This window comes from Microtus oregoni, unplaced genomic scaffold (genome assembly GCF_018167655.1).
Source record: "Microtus oregoni isolate MIOR12 unplaced genomic scaffold, Mior012 000099F_ref0000060, whole genome shotgun sequence".
NCBI lineage: Eukaryota > Metazoa > Chordata > Mammalia > Rodentia > Cricetidae > Microtus > Microtus oregoni.
In genome coordinates, this window is record NW_024544712.1 from 331,793 (window position 1) to 357,340 (window position 25,548).

Below are 25,548 nucleotides of genomic sequence, written 5' to 3' on the forward strand. Positions count from 1 at the left end.
TGTTTTGTTTGGTATTTGGTTTCATATACCAGCCTAATCTTAAACTTGCTAAGTTTAAGATCTTGAACTCCTGACTCTGTTGCCTGAACCTCCCAAGGGCTGGAATTACAGGCAGGTGCCATCACAACAATGACAAAATTACCACCACCAACAAAAAATATTTACCACCTCTACAAAATTTATGGTCTACTTTGAAAAGTGCCATGCAAGCCTGGCAGGCAGAGTTTAAACCACAGAATTCACAGTGGAAGAAGAGACCCAACTGCTGAAAATTTTCTTCTGGCCACCACAAACATATATCATACACCTATATACATAATAATAATTCTTATAGCAAAAGATTGTTTTGTTTTGTTTTTCGAAACAGGGTTTCTCTAGCTTTGGAGCCTGTCCTGGAACTAGCTCTTGTAGACCAGGCTGGCTTCGAACTCACAGAGATCTGCCTGCCTCTGCCTCCCAAGTGCTGGGATTAAAGGCGTGTGCCACCACTGCCCGGCCTATAGCAAAAGATTAAAAATTAACTAAAATACACATGTATAAATGTTTGATATTACACTGCATATATTTCATTTTTCCTATATATTCAGTACTGTGTAGTTTATGTATACAGATATTTTATAGTACAATACTTATTTTTAAAGTGCTTTAATATTTGTGATGTTAGTATTCTATTTATGTTTTATGGAATATTGTTATTGTCTGAAATATGGTCTTGCCATTTAGCTCAGGCTGGCCTCAAGTTTGCAAACACTGAACTGCCTCAGCCTTCTGATTATAAGAATTTAATAAATCTTTTTTTTTTTTTGGTTTTTCGAGACAGGGTTTCTCTGTGGTTTTGGAGCCTGTCCTGGAACTAGCTCTTGTAGACCAGGCTGGTCTCGAACTCACAGAGATCCGCCTGCCTCTGCCTCCCGAGTGCTGAGATTAAAGGCGTGCGCCACCACCGCCCGGCAATAAATCTTTTAAATCATTTTGAAAAGACTGTTGGCTTTTATAGCTGCCTATGTTGGTTATGAGTACTTAATTTTGTTTATGAAATATAGGTTCTCAAAAAGGGTCTTTTTATTCTGGGATTTGAGAGATGACTCAGTAGTTAAGAGTACTTCCTGTTCTTCAGTTCCCAGTATCCATATCAGGTGACTCACAACTACCTGTAACTGCAACTCTAGGAGTTCTGATGGCCTACATATTTGTGCCATATATTCATACAAACACACCCATAAATTAAAAAAAAATCTTTTTTTAAAAAATCAGCCCCAAATAGGACCAGGTGTGGTATTTCATGCTTTAATTCCAGCACTTGGGTTGCAGAGGCAGGTGGATCTCTTTAAGTTGAGACTAGCCTGTTCTACATAGCAAGTTCCATGCCATTGACAGCTCTGGTGCAGACCTAGTAGCAAGACAGCTCTGAAAGTGCTAGAGTTCTTACATAAGGCCAGGAAGTTGGGATTCGTAGTCCTTGCAGCAGCTGGCATTACAATGGATAGGCAGCCGCAGGTATCAGGATTCCTCGGGCCCTGGCAATGGCCAGTCTGAAACCCTCCATGCTCAAGTTTGACAGCTGTCTGGAATTCTTCCAATGACCAGGACCAGCAGTTACTTTTCTCTGGCTTTTTATTGCCTTCAATCCTTTTTTTTCACCCACAACTCTCTTTCCTTTCAACTTCACTATCCCTTTAGTTCCTGCCTGGCCCCTCTCTCAAACTATTGAGCTACCTCTTCTTCAACAGTCAAGCAGCTGTACCTTGCTTATTTTGAAGCTCAGCCTGCTGACAACCAAACTCTCTCTTCTTCAGCTGTCAAGTAGACAGCTGCATCGCCACTTTCATAGTTTAGGCATGCAGACTGTTCAACTCTCATTGCCTCTGTTGTCTCTGCTGTTTTCTTTGTGTTTACCAGCTCTGCCTACACTACTGAAAGTAGGCAAGACCACCCAGGAGAAGCAGCTTTGTATTGGGCCTAATGTTACACCAGAAAAGCCAGCACAAGACCTGCTTATAAAGCCGCGGGAGTGTTTGGACCAACCACAGTGTATCTTTCACAGCACTATCCCTTTAGCCACAGCCACAGTAGTCTCTCTGGTAGGCCACCAAAAGTTTCATCTGCTTCTGGCCTTGCAGGAGAGGATGAAAATGTTTGCAGAGTTTTCTAGAGTTTTGCAAGGCTTTTGATAGCTAAAAGTTGAGTACACGCTGGAACAGTCCTTGTTAAGACTGAACCCCTAGGAACTAAAACAATCAGCTGAGTTCATTGTGTAGTTTTCTCAAGGCATCTGTGGGGTGTTCAAAACTGCTGGTGTTCGCATAAGAATTGTCCAGTTGGCTGACTGACAGTCTTTGTACTCAAAGCAACCAGGGCAGCAAGGAAGCGTCCAAAAGCTACTAGTTAGGGAGTCAAATTGCATAGTCGCCTAGTAACTGGGATTTTTTTTTTAATAGGAAAATGAACATCAGAAGGAGTGCTTAGAATAGGAACGTAATTTATCAATAACACTAATAGTAGCTACTTTAACAGATTTTTAATAGAGTTTAAAAGCCTGCCCAGTGGCTAAGGGAATGAGTGCCCATTCTCCTCTTCTATCTCACTAACCCCTGGATTACATCCCCAGCCCATTAGTGTTCTTTTGTTATGGGTTGTTCATAATATTTTACTAGACAATTGGTAGATACTATAGACCAATAAAAGTAAGCTGAGATTATTTTGCTCAAATTAGTTTGAATAATCTATAGATGTGGGGGTTTGTATTTTAAAAGTTAAATTTTAAAAATAAAGGCCAGTCCTGGTGACACAGACTTGTAATCCCAGTACTCAGAAGGCAATTTTTTTGTGTGTGTTCAAGTTCAGTCTGGTCTATATAGTGAATTCCAGGCCAACAAGGTTACATAGTGAGAACCTGTCTCAAAGGAAGTGATACATAGGATAATGTTCAAATAAAGTAATGAGAAAGCAAACCAAAAGACCCTTTGTACTTCTCATGCTATGCCTCACTATGAGCTGTTTGGGATATATCTTGCTGGTTCTTTTTCTGTCCTTTATAAAAATAAAGTAAAAAACAATCATGCTATTTTATAATTTTTTTACTTTAAGATGTCTATAAATGTTCATATCTGTGTAAATCTACCTTTAAAATATCACTGCATGCAGTTCCAATGTATGAATGTATCCAAGTTTATTTGATCCTTTCTTGAGAGATATTTCAGTGTTCTCCATATTTAATTATATAAATATGCTTATCTTTTTACACACAGAGAGATTTCTGTGGAATACAATTAAAAGGTCTGTATTTGTTTGTTTGTTTGTTTTTTTGAGTCAGGGTGTCTCTGTGTAACCGCCCTACCTGTTCTGGAATCCGCTCTGTAGACCAGGCTATCCTCAAACTCCCAGAGGTCCACTTGCCTCTGCTTCCCAAGTGCTGGGATTAGAGGTGTGCACCACCACCACACAGCAAAAGGTCTGTATTCTTGAAGTTTACAGATAATTGCTAAGATTGTATTCGATGTCAGGCTTGGTTGCTCATGCCCGTAATCCCAGCTCCTGGGAGGTAGAGGCTAATGTGTTGAATTCCAAACTAGCCAATATTATATAGTGATGTCTTGTATCAAAAAAAAAATTTGAGCTGGGGGATGCCAGAGGTGGTGCATACCTTTAATCCCAGGATTTAGGAGGCAGAGGCAAGTGGATCTTTGTGAGTTCAAGGCCAACCTGGTCTATAGAGTGAGTTCTAGGACAGCCAGAGATATACAGAAAAACCCTGTCTCAAAAAAAAAACAAAAAATACTCTGCATTCCATCATTTTTAATATTAATGTTTTGTTAAGTTTTATTTATACCATTACAAAGTTCCTGAGTTTCTTTTTATGGCACCAAAATTATTCAAATATTTTCTACATAATTTTTATTCAGACACATTCAGGAGGTGGTCAATCTTCAAACACAGCAGAATAAAGAGCTGCAGGAGCTCTATCAACGCCTTCGAGCAACTAAAGATAGCAAAGTGCAATCTTCAGAGATTCCTTCATCACCTGCTTCACCACGTCGGCCAAGATCTTTCAAAAGTAAACTCCGAAGCCGCCCTCAATCTTTGACACATTCAGACAATGTCATTGTTGTAAAAGGTAAACCAATCATAAACATAATCATTTTAGTTGTTGTAAAAGATAAACCAATCATAAGCATAATTGGGTTTTTTTGTGTTTTTTTAAAGCATAATTGTTTTTCAAAACTAATCAGATCTCGACATAGTGTGTAGCATGCCTGTAGTTGAAGCACTCAGGAGACTGCGGCAAGATGATGATGACTTCAAATCTCGTCTGGTGTGAACAGAAGAACCTGTCTCAAGAAAAATAAAATCTGAACAGCAAAATTAGAAAAACAGTGATAGTACAAGTTGCTTTTTATTAGGCTGAAATAATTTAATATTGTACACATTGATCTAAAATATTCCTATGTTTTTGGTACTAAATGTTTTTTAGTTAAATAATTAGTATAATTGATGGAATTTGGAGAATAACGAAGTTTTTTATGTTTATATTTGGAAAACAAACAGGTGGAACTTCAGTATCTACTCTAAATAGTTTCCAAAATGCTCCAGTTAGTTAGAAATGCTATTCTTATATTGAGAGTTAGTATAGAAGTTTGTTGATCGTGCAGGTAAACTTTGAAATACTTCCATGTTGATCTGAAGCAAGAGATCTTTATATATTACTTTTTAAAGACACAGACAGAGAGAGACAGAGGGACAGAGAGAGAGAGGTAGAAAGAGAGAGAGAGCACGAGCGAGCGTGGGTAGGCCATAAAAGAGCATCGGATCTTCTGGAGTTACAGGCAGTTGTGAGCCACCTGACATGGGTGCCGGGAACTGAACTCTTCTGTAACATCACCAAGCACTCTCAACCACTAAACAATCTCTCCAGAACCTTTATATATTATTATTAAGAATATTAGAAAAATCCATTTCTTTTTTATTTTTTTAATTTATTTTTTTTTGAATCCATTTTTTTTATTGAAAAAAAAAACAAGTTTCCACCTCCTCCCAGCCTCCCATTTCCCTCCCCCTCCTCCCCCCTACGCCCCCTCCTCCCACCCTTCTCCCCCTCCCCCCACTTCTTTCCTCCTCCCTCTCCAGTCCAAAGACCAGTCAGGGTTTTCTGCCCTGTGGTAAGACCTAGGACCTCCCACCTCCGTCCATATCTAGGAAGGTGAACATCCAAACTGGCTGGGCTCCCACAAAGCCATCACATTACGTAGGATCAAACCCCCGTGCCATTGTCCTTTGCGTCTCATCAGCCCTCATAGTTCGCCATGTTCAGAGAGTCCAGTTTTATCCCATGCTTTTTCAGTCACAGTCCAGCTGGTCTTGGTGAGCTCTCAATAGATCAGCTCCACTGTCTCAGTGGGTGGGTGCATCCCTCGTGGTCCCGACTTCTTTGCTCATGTTCTCCCTCCTTCTGCTCCTCATTGGGACCTTGGGAGTACAGTCCAGTGCTCCTGTGTGGGTCTCTGTCTCTATCTCTATCCATCACCAGATGAAGGTTCTATGGTGATATGCAAGATATTCGTCAGTATTGCTATTGGATAGGGTCATTTCAGGTTCCCTATCCTCATCTGCCCAAGGAACTAACTGGGGACCTCGGCTTGGGTATCTGGGAGCCACTCTAGGTTCAAGTCTCTTGCCAACCCTAAGGTGGCTCCCTTAATTCAGTTATGTGCTTCCTTGCTCCTCTATCCAACCTCCCTGGAACTGGAATTACAGACAGTTGTGAGCTGCCATGTGGGTGTCGGGAGTTGAACCAGGGTCCTCTAGTAGAGTAGCCAGTACTCCTAACAGCTGAGCCATCTTTCCAGGCCCCCAAAAATCCATTTCTTTTTTAAAGATTTATTTATTTATATTTTATGTATATGAATGTTTGCCTGCATATATGTATATGTACCACACTATGTGCCTAGTACCCATGGAGGTCAGAAGACAATGCCAAATCTTCTGAAACTGGAGTTAAGGATAATTGTGAACCATCATATGGGTGCTAGGAAGCAAGCTCAGGTCTTCCAAAAGATCAACAAGTGTTCTCAATTGTGAGGCTGTCTCTCCAGCCCCTAAAATGTTATTTCTTTAACTTCGGGAAACTAGTCTCTATCTATTTAACAAATAAAGAAATTACTCCTCGGGTTGGATTTCTTTGGTTCCAGATACATAATGAAGGTCAACGTACCACATAACTTGTGCTTCTATTTTTATTGTATACTATTCAGAATAGTGAAGAAGTAGAACTAGCCTAGATGTCCATCAACAGATAAATGGATAAAGAAAATGTGGAGCACCATTCAGTGGAATTTTATTCAGGTGTAAAGAAAATGAAGTGATGGAAAACTAGTCATGTATGGTAGTATATACCTCTAGCCCCAGCACAGGGAGATTGAAGCAGGAAGTTGGTTGAGTTTGAGGCCACACTACATTGAGCTATAGGATGCGCCTGATAAAAATAGAATTGAAGGGTAGATTAGGATTGAAAACAGCTTTGGAGATTCAGTATCGGGAAGTCATAACCTTTAGTCTGATGTTATGGCATTTATAGTTAGACTTCATTTTGTTCTGAAATGCTATGCTTGTTTACACACTTGTTTTGTTCATTTGTTTAGAGATGAATTCTCTCTATAATTTCCAGCCTTGTCAGGGCTCAAATTATCCCTCTACCTCTGCCTCTGAAGTTGCTAGGACTATAGGAGAGGCACTCTATGATATTCTTTTTCTTATTCTGTATCATGCTGAAGATTGAACCACAGGACTTGCACACTCGAGGCAAGTGCTCTATCAGTAAGCTTAGCCCCTAGTTTACCCAAATGTTTTTTCCTGTGCCCAAACATGACCTTTATTTGAATTTTGCTTATTATTTCAATTATATAAAGTGGATTTTAGTAGTTTCTACCTGTTGTTAAACTTTTCAAATATATATATATATATATATATATATAGTTTGTTTGTTTGTTTGTTTGTTTGACACAGGATTTCTCTGTGTAGCCCTGGCTATCCTGGAACTCCTGGAACTTGCCCTGTAGACCAGGCTGGCCTTGAACTCAGAGAGACTCGCCTGCCTCTGCCTCCTGAATGCTGGGATTAAAGGTGTGCACCACCACCGCCTGGCTTCAATTCTATAAACTGTGTGTCATCTATTTTGGAACTCTGCTGCATGTGCTTGTGATTATTTTACCTTTTGATATTAGTATATATTTCTGATATGAATATAAGCAATCAGCTTTCTTTAGTTTACTACTTACATGTTGCACCACTCCATTCTTTTAATGTATTTTTTAAAAATTTTATTTTTTTTGTGTGTCTCTATATATGTGCTTGTGTATGTCTGAGTATGTGCCACAGCTTGCATCTGGATGTCAAGACAAGTTATGGGAGTTGGCTCTGGAAATCAAGTTGTCAGGTTTGGCAGCAATTGCCTTCACCCACTGAGCCACCTTCCCTGGCCTTTTATACTTTTAATCTGAACAATATTTATTATGGACATCATTATACAGTTAGATCATGTTTTTTATCTACTCTGTCAGCCTTTGTTTTTTATAAAGGGGTTATTTAAACCATTCCAATATAATTTAATTATAAACTAAGAATCATTTCTACTTTTTATTTTGCTATTTGTTTTTCATATCTAATGACCTTTTTGTTCTTCTTTGATTCCTGCTTGCCTTTGTGTTAAACTTGCATTCTTTTGTGTGTGTGTGTGTGTGTGTGATGTTTCTTTTTTTTAATTTATGTATTTATTATGTATACAGTGTTCTGTCTGCATGCATGCCTGCAGGCCAGAAGAGGGCGCCAGATCTCATCAGGTGGTCCTGATGACTCAGGACCTCTGGAAGAGCAGTCAGTGCTCTCAACCACTGAGCCATCTCTCCAGCCTCTAAACTTGCATTCTTAAAAGATTGATTTGAGAGAGTGTGTGTGTGCCTTACTCCTCTGAGGTACAGTCCCTCCCTAAGCCTTGGGCTCTTGTTTTCTTAGGTAGGCTGGAAGTTAACAAGCCTCCCTAACATCTAGAATCACAGGTGTTTGGATGGATGACTTGTTAACTTGGGTGCTGGGTTATGAACTCCAGTCTTCATGATTGTGCAGTAAATGCTGAGCCATGTTTCCAAACCCTAAATAGATATTTTTTTATAATGTTTAAATCCTTTATTATATGTTTTTAGTTATTTTCCTGTAGTGGCCATGGGGATTGCAATTAGCTTCTTAGTTCAAGAATAACACTATCTTAATTTCAATGGTATATATATTTTCTTCTGTGTATGTGCCTTCCTTTCTTTTTACACATTACATTTTTACATATGATAAGCAAATCAACAAATTTGTGTAATTATTGCTTTTTGTAGTCATCTTTGCAATCAGATGAGAGAATAAGATAGATATAAGCACAAAGTACACTTAAACAGAATATTATATTTACTAATGCAGTTTTTTGTTTCTTCACATATATTTTTACTGCATTGCCAACTTTTTTTCATTATAAAGGACTTCATTTATTAATTTTTACAAGGCAACTATGTTAGCAATTCAATTTTTTCCATAGTTTCAATTTGTAGGATTTGTTTTACAACGCAGGTTATAGAAAAATGCTTTGGATTCAAAGACTATTAAAAGGACCAATTATAATTCAACTTATAGTTGCTTTTCTCTTTGCCTCAAAACATAACATAAAAAACATGTTCGTGTTTTGCTTGGGCAATCAAAAGGAAATATTTTAGAGTTCTAATTTATGTGTATCACTGCTTTGACAGCCTCCAGCTTCTAGAAATAGCTGTAACTCTTTATATTTTGCCTTTTGGCCCAGAATTAAATGCCCTTACTTGTTTATAACAGATAGAAAACAATTATAACCAGAATTCTAAATTAATTAGCTATTTAAAGTTCATCCGTTAGGGGCTGGAGAGATGGCTCAGTGGTTAAGAGCATTGCCTGCTCTTCCAAAGGTCCTGAGTTCAATTCCCAGCAACCACATGATGGCTCACAACCATCTGTGATGGGGTCTGGTGCCCTCTTCTGGCCTGCAGACATACACACAGACAGAACATTGTATACATAATAAATAAATAAATATTTAAAAAAAATAATAAAGTTCATCTGCTATAAAAATAGATAAATCCTTTTGTGCTATGAAGTTGATTTTAAAACTCATGAAATTGACATAAAATATGTTATCCTATAAGTGTCTATAATGAATTAATGAATAATATTATTATGTAAGGATCCTCAAAATATAAAATGAAAAAAATCATTTTTTTTGTAAATGATTTCCTATCATCTGGACTCAAAGTTTCAAGGATTTTGGGAAATAATCTAAAACAATAGATTTCATTCTTTAATAAGAACAGAAATCAAAATCATGGTGTACAGTTATACCACCCACTCTGTAGCTCAGGGAATGTTATGGAAGAGGGGCTGGAAAAAGAAACAAAAGATAGGGTAAAGGGCTATAAAACACTATTCCCTAGACTTTCTACAACCATTGTAATGGTTAGCTTACTTTCACTGGGACCACCCAAGAGCAGCCCTATGAACAGTCAGTCAAGGAAGAGGTCCTCACGGGCCTATCCTTTACCTCTATTGATGTCCTTTCTAAGAGAGGGCGACTCCCCAACCTTTAGTTGTGTGCTACCAGCTTCCAAGAGATTGCTCTAAACCTCTGTTCCCACAAATATTCTCCATTAATCTTGCTGAGGCACAAAACAAATAGACATAAATGTGAGGTATTTGTAAAGTTTTTTGAAATTTTAAATTAAAAAATCTTATATTCAAGAAAGATCTTACTGGGCTGGAGAGATGGCTCAGAGGTTAAGAGCATTGCCTGCTCTTCCAAAGGTCCTGAGTTCAATTTCCAGCAACCACATGGTAGCTCACAACCATCTATAATGGGGTCTGGTGCCCTCTTCTGGCCTGCAGGCATACACACAGACAGAATATTGTATACATAATAAATAAATATTAAAAAAAAGAAAGATCTTACTCTATAAATGGTTGGTTAAATGGAAATTTAAATTATGGGGTATTCAGTCAGCAAGAATAACTAGTTATCAGGGGCTAGAGAAATGGCTCAGCAGTTAAGGGAACTTTCTGCTCTTACAAGGACCCACGTTCAGTTGCCAGCGCCCATGTTAGGTGGCTCATGACTGCCTGTAACTCCAACTCCTCAGGCACCTGCACTCATACAGACACACACATACACATAATTTAAAATAATAAAAATATACCTTGAAAAATAACTAGTCATCAAAATAAGCACTGAAAGTGTGTCTTTTTTAGTGTTTCCACGAATTAACCATGTTCCCATCTTTAATGCCTTTGCACAACAAAAATTTTGTTTTTGATTCCACACATCATTAATGAACTCAAGTACATTTATTCACCACTTGAAAGGGGCACAATGAGTAGAGGACAAGTTACTAAGGAAAGAAAAATTACTTAGTCACCAGTGCCTGAGAGGAAATTCATCTTAACTCCCTGTAAGTTTTAAGTTCCTTTTATCCTTAAGCAGGAGGGAAAAGGGAGGTGTGATAGGAATAGATTGATAGCTAAAGATTTCAAAGCTCTTCTCCATTGTTTTGGAATGGAAAGTGAAACATTTAGTGGCTGTTATGCAGAACCACAAGGTCCAGTCCAGAAGAACTTTTTGTCTTTGAAATTCTTAGTTACTCTTACCTTAGTGTCTTCAACCTTGAAAGGGCAGGGGAGCTGTTGGGTTTTTTTTTTTTTCAAGGCAAATCAACCTTGTGCTACCAGTCTGGCACAGGCACTCCTTAAAGAAGTAACACAAATCTAACCCAAAGGCTAAGGTAAAAAGATGACAGATAAAATTATGAATGCTTCTCAATGTTGATTGTTTTATTTTTCTCAGAATGCAAATGTCCTTTTCAATGTGGAATCATTTTTTCACATGAGAACATATGATACAGAGAAAAGTCAGTATTGTATAATAACTGAGCAGTTATTTGTGCTATCACAGGATGTCCAATTTTTTATTAAGTATTGTTTGGGTAATATGAAATGAATTCATAGTTTGCTCACTAAAAACAATAGCAAAATATGAATATTATTGAACTTTGCAGACCCAAGGGTAAAGTGTGCTTCATGTCCCTAAAAAGGAAGTTAGGCAGCTATTAATCTGTATAGTCCATATATCTAAGGTATCATCTGTAGTGGAATTAGTAATATTTGGTCAACTGTGACCTTTAAAAATACTTCAACTAATACCAAATATGCTAAAGGGTTTATTTCAGTTTTCCCTCAATTATAGCATTAGGTTTCTGAAATAAGAAAGGGTAAAGTAAAAACAGAGATTTCATAGTTTTGTCTTTAGAACTTAATAACATTTACTTTTTTATTCATGTTTTATTTCATACATGGAACCAACTTTATAACCCTTTGAAATCTTAAAACTGATTTAGTTGGTCCTCCAAAAATGTCATACAGTTTGATCGTCATTAACTCTACTACATACACATACTTTAAAAAAAAGATTTATTTATTAAGTATACAGTGTTCTGCCTGCATGCATACCTTCAGGCCAGAAGAAGACACCATTACAGATGGTTGTGAGCCACCACATGGTTGCTGGGGGAATTGAACACAGAACATTTGAAAAAGTAGGCAGTGCTCTTAACTGCTGAGCCTTCTCTCCAGCTCCATACCCACAGTTATTATAAGACACTCTTCCTTTTTCTTCATAGGTTAAGATTCACCTTCAGGAAACTGGTACTCATTCCTCTAAATCATCTCTACCTACATGTGTAGCATATTGTCTGCCATTATGAAAAATAGGCAATCTCCTTCATTAATTTGCAGTGTAGTGCTGTCTGAGTGGATCCCCTTCCTTTTTGAAAGTACGGTCTTCTTGCTTGATAGTTTTTCAGCATTTTGATTCTATTTCATTGTCTTCTTGCCATATATTTGCTTGTTTGCTTTTATTTCTTAATTTTGTGTGTATGCCTGCAGGCCAGAAGAGGGCACCAGACCCCATTACAGATGATTGTGAGCCACCATATGGTTGCTGGGAATTGAACTCAGGACCTTTGGGAGAGCAGACAATGCTCTTAACCTCTGAGCCATCTCTCCAGCCCCCTTAATTTTGATTTGTAAATTTATTTTTATTTTATGTATATGAGTGTTTTGTCTGCACGTATGTTTGTGTATCACATGCCTGGCTGGTGCCTGTGGAGGCCAGAAGAAGGCACAAAATTCCCTGAAACTGGAGTTAGAGACACTGTGAGTCATCATGTAGATGTTTCTAATCAAATCCAGGTCCAGTGCTGTTCACCACTGAACCATCTCTTGGGTCAGGAAATGGCTCAGCAGGCAAAGTAACTTGCCCCTAAGCCGATAACCAGAGTTTGATCCTTGGAATCCACATAGTAGAAGCAGATAAGTCACTTTTGCAGATTGTCCTGTGACCTACACACACACATACACAACACATATACAACACACAGACACACACACACACTTACATGTTTAAAAAATAGGAATGTTATCTAATTATCAGTTGCAATTCCTTTACCTAGTTTTTCCTGTTTTGTTTTGTTTTTTTCTTGTAGATGCTCTATGTGTGGAGAGTAATACAGCGTCACGCCAACAATCTTCAGCCAGTAAAAAGGGGATGTTCACAGATGATTTACACAAGTTGGTGGATGATTGGACAAAGGAAACAGTAGGAAATTTTCCTAGTAAGCCAAGTTTAAACCAACTCAAACAGAGCCAACAAAAATTAGAGACAGAAAACTGGAACAAAGTATATGAAGTAAGTCTCTTATCCTCTGTCCTCTTTATAAAAATTAAAAGCTATAAAAATTGATTTTGGCCCATGATTAGTGCTCTAAAATGGTATGGAATATGATATTGAGACTTTGATCCTTATCTAGATTTATTGTGTCTTTGGGCAAATTATCTTTTAGACCACGAGTTACCAAATTTTTATGAAGAAATCAATTAGTAAACATTTTAGACTTTCCAAGCTACAGGGTTCCAAGAATCAACTTGATTGTAATGCAAAAGCAGTCTAAGAAAATATGTAAACAAATGGTCGTGCCTCTGTTGTATTACCTCTTGATTTATGGAATGTTCCTTCCTTGAAGCCCCTCCCATTCATAGGAGTTCTTATTTTTCCTTAACAAATCAATTTACTGTGCTTAGAAAACAAGCAAACATGACATAAAAAGAGGTGGTGGGCCAAAATTTGCTGGCTCTAGTTTTGCACTATTCTCTCTCTAAAAATGCAAAATATTCAGAATGAATTCATCTGGAGAGAGGTACAAGAATTAAGTATTGAGATGTTCTATGCTACACATCAATGTTCTTTAAACCCAATAAGATATCTGAACTCTCTTTGTTTAATTCATAAAATTAATTTTAAGGCCATAGAAGGTGAAATATTATCAGATCTATTGAGTTTATAGAAAAGATGCCAGTTATTACACATGACCATAGAAGATAAGATGTACATATAAGTGATATCTGGGAGTTCTGTGTGTGTTCTAGAGTGGGAAGAAGATAGATTATCAAATAGTTATAGAATAATATGATTTAGACAAACATGTTAGGCATATGTTGATGAAAATCACTGAACAATATGCTGGATGGTGGAATTTGGACCTTATTTTATCTTGTGCTTTTTTTGTGTCCAAATATTTAAAATAAGTAATTTTTTTTCAAGGTAAGCAAACCTGTTAAAATGTTAAGTGTTAGAATTTCAGCCCCTGTATTAGATGATATCTCTGAGTATATTATTCTTGTGTATATACTTGATAATAGATATAGTTATTGAACATAGTTAAAATAGTTTTATTGAGCTGAGATTGTAGCTTAGTGTTAGAGCAATTACCTCACAGGAAAAAGCCCTGGATTTGGTACCATACACTGTGAAAAAAGGTAGAAAATGACCACACTTCTTTAAACAAAACATGATGATGCACATCTGTTGTCCCAGCACTCAGGAGGCGGAGACAAGAGTATCCTTAGTTGGTGCCCGAGACACATCCTAAAAAAGTACATCTATTTTTAATGTTGAATGAAACTTTCAAATTTTGGCTTCCTTAAGTAGTGAACAATGTATCTGCTTGGGAGATGTATTTGTCTTATTCCTGGCATCAGTTGATGCTCAGATACTATCATTACTTATAAAATCTAAGATCCTTCAGAGGTATTTCAAGACATAAATGCATGGGTTCTGCCAGTGAGAGACTCTGAGTGCTGTATGAAGGAAGGTTTTGTTGATTAGCTGGATGGTGGTTTATTGATTATAAAGGAAGGTGTTTGCAAGAAGAGTAAGGAGAAAATTATATGTAAATAAAAGTGAGAAAAATCTTTTAACACATTTGGGTTCCAATGTTAGCCAGTCATTTACTAGTTGTATGACTTTATATCTTTTTTGCCTCAGAGTTTTTGCATTTCAAATGTGGATAATCCTTGCAGGATTATTGCGAAGATTAAATAGCACCAATAAAGTTAAACCATCACAGGGGTCACTTATATGTGGTAACTATTTTTGTATTTTAGATTTGGTTGGTTATATATTTGTGTAGAGGGGTCAAGTAATACTCTTGCTTAGTAATGTCCTGTAGCCCTACTTAGACATTTTTGTTTGCATGATCATGTATCAAGTACTTTATTGTGTACCAAGTGCTCTGCTAGACACAAGTTTAGTGAGTAAAAGCAAATAAACCATAAATAAGTATTAAACTGCAATTATAAAATTACAAAGAAAGGTATAGGGAGATATCGTTAAATAAGGGAAATTTAATCTTCTAAAAAGTGGTCAATGAGGGCTAGCCAGATGGTCCAGTGGGTAAAGGCACTTGTCAGCAAGCCTGACTACCTAAGTTCAGTTCCCAGAACCCACATGGTAGAAAGAGCAAACTGACCCCAACAAGTTGCCCTCTGACCACCACATGCAATTGTAAGTGGTTAAGGAAAGCTTCCTTTATCAAGTGAAAATTGACTGAGATCTAGAGAGTAGGAGTTAACTTAGTTCCTGCCTAAGCAAATACAAAAGCCTGATGTGAAGAAAGAGATGTGAAAAGACTGAAAGTAATTCAGTCTGGCTGAAAGAAAGAAAGCAGAGAGTAATGAACATACTCGAAAGAGTAGATGGCTTCTCAGATGTGGTAGTGCTGAGGAATGCTGTGGTTTTTTTAAAGAAGAATGGATAGTTATGATGCCCCAGGTCTTTAATAGGAGCGCATTTGAATTATCATTTCTTTTGAGACGAGCACTGACTGAAGCAAGAAGACAGACTTTGGTAGGATTAGGGTCAACGTTTTCTGGCAAGTCAGGAGTTACTCATACTAGTCTAGTTGATGAAAAGTTGAATTGAACAGATGCGTTTAAGAAAGAATAGACAAGATTTGGCACTTGAATGACTGTATGACTTGGTTGATAGTGGCTGCTGATCACTGAAATGGCATACATGAACAGATAATGGGTTTTGGTAGGGGAAGATTGTCTATTTGTTTGGGCACTTGAATCAGAGATATCTGAGGAATATTCAAGAGTAGACTTTATAGCCAGGTGGTGGTGGCGCACGCCTTTAATCCCAGCACTCAGGAGGCAGAGGCAGGCGGATCTCTGTGAGTTTGAGACCAGCCTGGTCTACAAGAGCTAGTTCCAGGACAGGCTCCAAAGCTACAGAGAAACCTTGTCTCAAAAAACCAAAATAAATAAATAAATAAATAAATAAATAAATAAATAAATAAATGAGTAGACTTATAACTTCTTTAATACAGTCTTTAAAAAACCATAACCGCCAGGCAGTGGTGGCGCATGCCTTTAATCCCAGCACTCGGGAGGCAGAGGCAGGCGGATCTCTGGGAGTTCGAGGCCGGCCTGGTCTACAAGAGCTAGTTCTAGGACAGGAACCAAAAAGCTACAGAGAAACCCTGTCTCGAAAAATCAGAAAAAAAAAATTAAAAAAAAAACCATAACCACTGTTTTTAGGACAATACTATTCATTACATAACTTAACCAATGGAAAAAAGTATGAATTTTAAAATACCACTTTCAAATCCCACCACCCAGAAATGGTCATCTCCTTCTATAAATATTAGAGGTCAGATAATTTTCTTTATGAATACATAGATGTGCATAAATAAGTTTATTCAAGTGTGATCATACTATATTGCTGTTTTGAATCAAAAGCACTAAATTTAATTTTACTTTAACAGAAAGAAAATACTGATAAGAAGGAATTGCTGAACTTTAAATAAAATATTTTGTGCAACTCAATATAATTTTGCCATTCATTTTCAGGTCAAACTAAAAACTTTTATCCTAACTTACATTGAAAGTTTCTAACAAAAGTTTAATTCAAAGTTTAGTTCTAGCTTGGTAATTCAGTGTAGAACTAAGAATTTGAGGCTGCTACTAGAATTATTTACATTTATTGGAATTATTCCTATGTGTATTAAGAATATATTATAATCTCTACACATGTATTTAATCACAGCATAATGTTAAGAGTAGCCGGCAAGGCAGGAATATATCTTTCAGTACTGCCCAAAGCACAGTTGTCTGTTTTCAGTTTAAATTTAGAATTGGTTGGGGGGGGGGCTGGGAAGATAGCTTAACTAATAAACTACTTACCGTGCAAGTACGAGGACCTGAGCCTATATGAAAAAGCTGGGTTTGTGATACATGCATAACTCTCAGCCCTGGGAGGCAGAGTCAGTTGAGTTGTTGGGGATTGCTAGCTAGCCAGCCTTGCCTACTTAGTGAGCTTCAGGCCTATGAGAGAGTCTTTCTCAGAAAACAAGTTATCCTGAGGAACTACACCCAAAATGGACCTCTTGCCTCCATATGCACATACGCCTACATGCATGTACACACACAAAAATAAAAGTAAATGTATAAGCATATAACAGAAGGGCTAGAGAGATGATTCAGTGGTTAATAACACTGGCTGCTCTTTCAGAAAACAGATTTGATTCCCCATACCCACATGGCTGCTCACTTGTCTGTTAACTCCAGTTCCAGGGCATCCAATGCCCTCTTCTTCCACATATACATATGCAAACAAAACACCCATGCACACAAAATAAAATAAAAATAGGGCTGGAGAGATGGCTCAGTGGTTAAGAGCATTGTCTGTTCTTCCACAGGTCCTGGGTTCAATTCCCAGCAACCACATGGTGGCTCACAACCATCTGTAATGGGGTCTGGTGCCCTCTTCTGGCCTGCAGACATACACACAGACAGAATATTGTATAGGTAGATAGATAGATAGATAGATAGATAGATAGATAGATAAAATATCCCTTTAAAAAATAACAGAAGTGTCAGATTTCAAGATAGTTAGAAGGGAACAAGAAAGAGAGTTTTATTGAACATCTGCTGTATGTCAGGTCCCCTTGTTACACTAACTGTATTCCTCTGTGTCCAGAGAATCATGTAGGTAAGATGGGCTATTTTCATTCATGCCTGCAGTGAAAGCACATTAATGGATGGAAAAAAATGAAGTAAAAGCAAAAGAATAGTACTATCATACGTAAAGTAGGGACTAAAGTGTGAAGGGAGTGAATATGGGCCTTAGAGTTATTTGAAACAGTGTTGAAGTCCCTGTGTCACTGTTAACTTGTTTGGTGGTTTTGAACTACTTAGCAATTTTAGTTTCTGTTTCCTCATCTGAAAATGCCTATACTGCAAGGCAGGGCAGTTAAAAATGAGCTGAGGTAAAGAATGTTACCACTGCATAACTCATAGAAAGGTGCTCCACTCAGTATAATAGTGGAAGTAGTGAGCCTTAAAAAAATAGGACTATAGACTGATAAACAATATGCCAAATGAACTGATTTTTTTTATGTTTGTTTTTGTTTTTTGTTAGAATACTCCATCTACTATGGGCTACACATCAACATGGATATCTTCTCTCTCCCAAATTCGTGGCGCTGTCCCAACTTCCTTACCACAAGGACTCCCACTCCCTTCATTTCCTGGGCCATTATCATCATATGGAATGCCCCATGTTTGTCAGTATAATGCCGTAGGGGCCACGGGGTATCCAGTACAGTGGGTAGGAATTTCAGGAACAGCACAGCAGTCTGTAGTGGTTCCTGCCCAATCTGGGGGACTCTTCCAACCCGGGATGAATTTGCAGGCATTTCCAGCTTCACCAATGCAGAATCCGGCATCAATCCCTCCTGGTCCTAAGTGAATCCAAATAGATGCTGAAACAAGGGGAGAGGACTTTCATCAAACACCTGTGATACTAAACTTTCTTCTTGAGTTCTGCCATATTTTCTCTCATTTGAGCCCACTTTCAACTGTGTTTTTTGTTATTCCAATGTGATATTTGGTAGAGCTCATCATTCTGTAGTAATGTGTGCTTTGCACATAGAATACTGCACACAGAAATGTTTTTCACTTCAAATCCTATCCTCTTTGATACTTGATTTTTAAAAAATACTGTTCAGAATGCTTTAATAAGCTCGGTTTGAGTGTTACCATTTCCAGGACACTTTCATGTGTTGCTGAGAAGCTCTCGCCCCACTTTTTTATGCTGCTACCAGCAGTTGTATAATACTTTTCTTTAAAGTGTGTAAAAACTGTAGATTGGTTCTCCCCAAATGTGGATGAGGTAAGACTCTCCAATCGCCAGTCTTGTGGGATTTGTCACAACTGTCTTGGGTTTACTTTTCACAGAAGGCAGTAAGTAACTGGCTGCAGGAAATGTTTTGATGTATAACTTTAGTATACTTTTGTCAAGCAGTACAGAACATGAGTGTTTTTAATGTGATTTTCTTCCCGTCATCACAGCAGTAGGAGTGAGGGGTTGTTTTAGGTGAGGCGGAGGGAAAGAAAAAAACAGAACTGTAACAGTTCCTTGAACCTACAGCTACTAGAGCTGCTTTTGGGTTCCAGTGATAACACAAAGCAGCCATTTTTTCTCCTGTGCACACTGCTTTGGTTTTGAGCATCTGAGAGGCAATGACTTGGCTTGCATTCTTTTGCTAGGTATTGCAGCTGATGTGAATCTCATTTGGGGTAATCCTTGTAATCCTAAACAAGGAGATTCAGGTTAACACTTCTGTCAGTCCATTCTTCTAAAGTGAAATGTACTTGACACATTAGGGTTTGTAGCTTTTGAGACTTTTACATAAAACACTGGCTTTACAGGGTTCTAAGAAATGTAGGACACACACCATCCTGCAGTGAAATAGTACACCCTAGGATGATATTATTTAAATTGCCTTTAACCTTTTTTGATGACAGTTTTTTGGTTGTTATAATTTCTTACTAGTATCTAAAGTCTTAGACCATTTTAGATGTTAGATGTGTTTATCAGCCTCTTGAAAATTTGAGAGAATTCACTGTCAAGTTGCACTTTACTGGGTTTTATCCAGTTTTAGGAGGAAAGGAGGCAGTGTAAAAATGTATGCCTTTGGTTTTTAGGAAGGTTAACTTCAGTAATCTTAAAGGCTAGTCACAGGGTTACCTAATAGTCAGTCTGTGAAACCCAAATAGAATTTTTACATGCTATATTATCAGCTACTAAGTACACATGTTCAAGTGACTTAACATTCACTGAAGCTTTGAAAGTCGTTTCTAATACGTTTTTCTATTTAAGAATTCTCCTGGTAACCTTTCCAAATTGTGTTCAGTGTTTCTTTAACGGATTTTCCTCCATGTTCCTCTAAAAAAAACTTACCCCCATGGCCTTTCCGGAAAGCTAGAAGAACTTTTCTTTTTATTTCATACAGTACACTTTGTGGGTACACTTTTTAAGAAGTTGTCTTCTATTACTCACCTAAAGGTCACACCCACCATCACATTTTTGTCACTGGTACTGGGGGCATTCTGTGGATTGCTATTGGGAAGAGCCACAGTTCCTTTTCCTAATACATCCTGTTTTGGATGAGTTCGGATTATATGCCCTGATTCCTGAAATCCCTTCTATAGTATTGCTTTGCAAGTTGAAGTGATTTTTAGGATGTTAATGTAGTGCAGTTGCTTGCATTGCAGTGTTTTCCATGTGTATAAAAAACTATGCTCCTAAAACCCATAGTTCCTTAAAACTGTGTTTCATTATAAGTTGGTTTCGTATAATTATATTGAGATAAACAACCTATAAGGTGAAATACTACAGGTTTTAAGATGGGATCTTCTCTAGTTGCAATCATTTTAAACCGTGTGCCTCAGAATGAAAAAAAACTCCACGGGTTACATGTACAATCCCATTTACTAGTGGCTGCTCTACATAGTATGTTCTGTGTTTTGTTAAACATCTCAGTTTTACATATAATTCATCATTATTGTTTGCCTGCAGATGTTTGCAGTGCCTTGTAATATTTAGAATCTTTTCAGGTTTTGCTGGAAAGAAAAGTCATCTTCTAAAGTTTGAAGATGGGGAATAGTGTACTGCTGTCTCCATGCTGACTGCAGTATCTGGGTTAACATATATGTTACATATACATTATGTATATGTAATGTGTAGAAGTTAAAGCGTACAGAAAAAAGGGAGTGTGCAGAAATGAAGAAAACAATGTTATTCACTTTGCTGTGGGGTTTTCTTTACTTTTTATTTTTTGTTTGATTCGGATTATAGTCACTTTGATTGTAAATATTGGTTAGTTTTCTAGAGGGGGATTTGTATTATTTCTTAATTTTGCTTAGTTAGAATAGTGCTGTTTCCGTCCTTGCCTGAAGTACTTTTTCTCTCCCATAAATAATGAATCAGATGATGCTCAGAAGTTCTCTTTAACGAAGAGCCTAGTACATATAACATGCCTTCTGTTCATTTCTAGAAAGCACGCAAACCTTTTCATTTTCTTTCTTGTAATCAACGTAAAGGTTGTGCTTAACCACTGTCTTGTGAAGTTTTCTTGGGAGATAGTCTGTATGTCCAGCCGCTCTGTTTACTTCTCCAAGTGCACATCTGATGAGCAGCATTGTGTCTTCATGTATGGCAACACAAGTACTCCACCATGAAGCACTGCTATTGTGTCTGTGAAGTTGGGTGTAACATCCTAAGACTATGAAACCATTACTAGTGTATTCAGTGCAGATAAACCCTTCATATACCTGGAGAAGTCTTGAATCTAAAGTAATTTGCTGTAAGTTAACAAATAATCCTGCAGTTTTTCATCTCTTCCTTGCTTCATATCAAGCATATGTTCTAATAGTTTGACAGGAAAACTTAACTGTGAAAGTTTAAAAGGCACTTCCGCTGTGATTTTTGGGTTGAGTGTAGAGTGTTTTTCTAAAGTTATAATGGAACGTTTGTCATCTGAAGACCCCAGATTTAATTGCAGTCCAGTTACTTTTGTTTATCTACCTCGTTTTTCAGTACTGTTTTAGGTGCACAAGTAAATGTTGCCTGTGAAACTTGCTCTTTTGCTTTGATTCTTTATGTTGTTTAGATGCTCAATCTGACTTGCCTTTTCGTCCTAGCACTCACCATGCATGTGAGATGAGAGGAGCCATCATTCTGCCACCAGTCTGCGTTTAAGTGATGAGAGCCATATACCCAAGTGTTATAAAGTTAGGGGATTTGGGGATGGAAAGCAAAGAGAGAAATCAAATTGGTGGCAATATAAGACTTAGTGGTGGGAGTTTGTTTTCAAATAAACAAATGTTTCAAATGTATTGAAGTGAGATAGTCCCAGTGCCTGAGAATGCTTTCTCATCTCAGTTTCTAAAGGGCTATGGGTTGAAATTGCTTTAACTACTACAGTGAAATACTTGACCTCCTAGACCCATCTTCAAAATATTGCCTGGTATTTACAGTGATGGTTTGTTATCTTGAAATGGTAGAATGCATTTCATAGTTGGTAGTAAGGGTTTAGATAGTTGTTTATCTAATCCCTGTAGTTTATGGAGTTGACTCTCTTTGCTGTATTTTCTAAGCATTAAAAATAATACATTCCCTTTTCCTCCTTTTAAAAGAACCCAGCAAATGTTTGTAACTGGATATTTCCTGTTTCACATGTTTACCATGTAACAGTACATTTTTAATACTAGTAAATGCTGTATTTCAGTCATCGTTTCTAAGTACATTTCTGAGGTATATTTGCCATCAATTCAGTTACCTCATGTTCTGTTTGATTAAGAAAAATCTGAGCCTTCTGAGGTGGTATGCAAGCCATTTTCTAGAATAGAATGTTTGGTTGGTTTTTTTATTGGTAGTTTACCAGGGACTTATTTTGCCTCCCTTTCTTTAGAAGATGTAATAGAAAGGTTTGTATGTATAGAAAAGGCTTTTGATTTGGTAACTATAATTCTAGGGTTAAATTTTTAAAATCTAATCCAGATTACAAAATGAAAACACTCAAACATAGTAAAATATTCTTCTAAGTAAAATTAGTATGCGGTTTATATGGAGCCTTATTCTCAGGCCACCCTGGAAATAGTCTTTTTGTGTGTATGAAGGATAAATTCAAACATTGATCCAGGGACCTTGATGACTAATGTAAATGGGCCCAAAGTAGTAACCAGGTTAAAGTTCTTTTCCACTAAGATGGTTGAAAGAGTGTACACATCAACAGCTCAGATTCTGGAAGGTTTTCTCTGAAGTATAACAATGCAGACTGTTACAAAGCAGAAGTCAGGCAAGAGGGCGAGGGAAGGACTAAGCTTTGAAGGGACAATGCTCTAAGATGTGCACTAGTCACCCTTCTAGCTTTTTTACATTGTATTTCTTTTGATATAATTTCAGATTTAAGATTGAGATTTGTAGCCCAGACCCCTCAGCAGATACAGTGGATATAGTGATTGATGAGAAAGTGCAGCTGAAGGTCTGTCATGCTCAGTTACTTAAAGCTGTAATTTGTTTAATAAAAATAGTAAGCATGTAGACCTAATGCAGCATGGGAGCCACTCAGGAAGTTTATGCAATTAAACTTTCATGCATATTTACCGTGAAGTATGTAGAATTTCAGCCAATTCTCAATACTTAACATTTAGTTATATATGTGAACTCTCCTTTCTTAATTTGGGAATGTAGCATTATATAGAATGCTGTTCAGTTTAATTTTAGCCCTTTTTAACATTACCTTTTCTTCTTTTCCTTTTTTTTTGGTAAGCCAAGTGATCTACCCTTCAGCAGTTGTCTGGTTTTGATTATTCGAAACTGTGATTTTTATTTTAATTTTTACCCAACTCTTGTTAAGTATTTTGTGTCCTGGAATTTTGTTTTGAAACAAAAATAAAGGCTGTGTTAAATTACTATGTCACCTTATTAAAATTCTGTCAGCTACTGCAGTCATCTGGCTTAAATTGGTTCTTTATCAAATATAATTTAGCAGATTTATGAAATTTTAGTCTTACAGGGCTTTGGGGTGGGGGAAACCATGTGGTACCTGTTGATATACATGCAATGCTAATGCTTTTTTAGTGGGCCTCCCTTCTCCACATTTGCAAATGAACAAGAGTTGTAACCTTCTGTATTAGCTAGGGTTTCTTTTTAAAAAAAATTTTAAAAAACTTCTTTATTTTACATACCAATCCCAGTTCTCCCTCCCTCCCCTCCTCCTACTCTCCCCATCCTCTGCCCACTTCACCCCCATCCACTCCTCAGAGGGTAAGGCCTCCCCTGGGTAGTCAACAAAGTCTGTCACATAACCACATAGAGGCAGGATCCAGACACTTCCCCCTGTATCTAGGCTGAGCAATGTGTCCCTCCATAGGGGAGTGTGCTCCAAAAAGCCAGGTTATGCACTAGGGATAAATCCTGATCCCACTGCTAGTGGCCCCACAAACTGCCCAAGCCATGCAAATGGATGGAACTAGAAAAAAAAAATCCTGAGTGAGGTAACCCAGACCCAGATAGACAAACATGGTATGTACTCACTCATAAGTGGGTATTAGATTAAAGCAAAGATAACCAGCCTTATAGCCCATGACCCCAGAGAAGCTGGGAAACAAGGAGAACCCTAAGAGAGGCATACATGAATCCCCCTGGGAAGGGGAAACAGACAAAAATCTCCTGAGAAAATTGGGAGTGTGAGGGGAAGAAGGAAAGGTGGAAGGGGATAGGGAGGGGAGAAAGGGAAGGAAGAGGAAAACATGAGGAAAGGGGATGCTCAAGAAGGGGGAAGGACAGAGAGGGAGAGAAAGGAAAGAGATATCTTGACTGGTGGAGCCATTAAAGGGCTAGAGAGAAACCTGGCACTAGGGAAATTTCCAGGAATCCACAAGGATGACCCCAGCTAAGACTCTAAGCAAAAGTGGAGAGGACACCTAAATTGGCCTTCCCCTGTAATCAAATTGATGACTACCTTAATTCTCATCATAGAACCTTCTTCCAGCAACTGATGGAAGCAGATACCAACATCTATAGTGAAATACTGGACCGAACTACCAGAGACCAGTCCAAGAGAGGGAGGAGCAATAATATGAGCAAAGGGGTCAAGACCTTGAGGGTGATACCCACAGAAACAGCTGACTTGAGCTACTGAGAGCTCACTGACTCTGGACTGACAGCTGGGGAACCTGTATAGGACCAAACTAGGCCCACTGAAAGTGGGGGACAGTTGTGAGACTTGGGCAGTCTGTGGGCCCGGGATTTATCCCTACTATTTGAACTGGCATCTAGGAGCACATTGTCTTTGGAGGGACACCTAGCTCAGCCTAAATATAGGGGGCAGGCCTTGGTCAGACATTTTTGACTCCCTATGGGAAGGAAGCCTTACCATTTCTGAAGAATAGATGGGACATGGGGTGGGGAGAAGGGTGGGGTGAAAGGAGGGGGAAGTGCAAATGGGGATATCTATGTCAAATGAGAAAATATTGTATTAAAAAGATTCTTAACAAAAAAGAAAAAAGATTTTAAAGGCAAATACAAACATGTTATATAGTTGTAAACAAAAATGTAGCTCTTTTAATATTGAGAAGATTCACTTTTTGAGCAGTCAGACCTGATAGATAACAAGTATAAGAAATTACCTTGATAAAATGAAAAATCTTTGTTTCTTAGGCCCATCACTTAACCTTTCACATTCCAAGACCTAATAAACTGAATCCAGCCCTCAACCTTAAAAGGAATAAGAGCTACTTTATTGTGAGTCAAATATGGGTGACCTGGGAACATGGATTTGGGTTGCCTCCAATGAAATCAAAATCCATGCATTTTCCAAATACTGTGGGAGGTCCACAGGGAGGTACTTCCAGCAAAGCATGAAGACGCTGCCGTGGCTGCCATGCTGTCTGATGACTTGATATTTTGATTTTAAGAAAGGGTTTCACTGTGTAGTCTATTTTATCCCAAACACACCTCAAATCTATGGCATCACCTCTCCTGTCTCCTGAAAGTGAAAGAGATGTTTGATCAGACAGTGGCGAGCAATGAATGACTATTATGGGGACTAAAGAGAGCCCGGGATAATCTGGCTCTGGACCTGTAGCATTCCACTTCTCTACTCTCAGGAAGTTCTAATCAATAAGCCTTGTGAATTTTTGGCACTCTGTTACCCTTTGGGTAGAACTCTAGTTTACAGTTCCAGATAAGCTTTATCATTTTAGGCAATAAGTAAGCCAGGGCTGGGGAAAGGGCTCAGTGGACAAAAACACCTG

At 37.9% G+C, this 25,548-nt stretch overlaps 1 protein-coding gene across 1 annotated transcript in view; it reads left to right on the forward strand.

Moving 5' to 3' along the window:
• The window catches only part of LOC121443086 (serine/threonine-protein kinase WNK3-like), a 99,373-nt gene extending 81,023 nt beyond the window's left edge, over positions 1 to 18,350 (forward strand). The window contains 5 exon segments of the mRNA XM_041644771.1: positions 3,903 to 4,125; positions 10,373 to 10,389; positions 10,800 to 10,801; positions 12,588 to 12,790; positions 17,864 to 18,350. Coding sequence (XP_041500705.1) covers positions 3,903 to 4,125; positions 10,373 to 10,389; positions 10,800 to 10,801; positions 12,588 to 12,790; positions 17,864 to 18,193 — 775 coding nt within the window. The 3' untranslated portion in view covers positions 18,194 to 18,350.
• Positions 18,351 to 25,548: the final 7,198 nt, after the last annotated feature.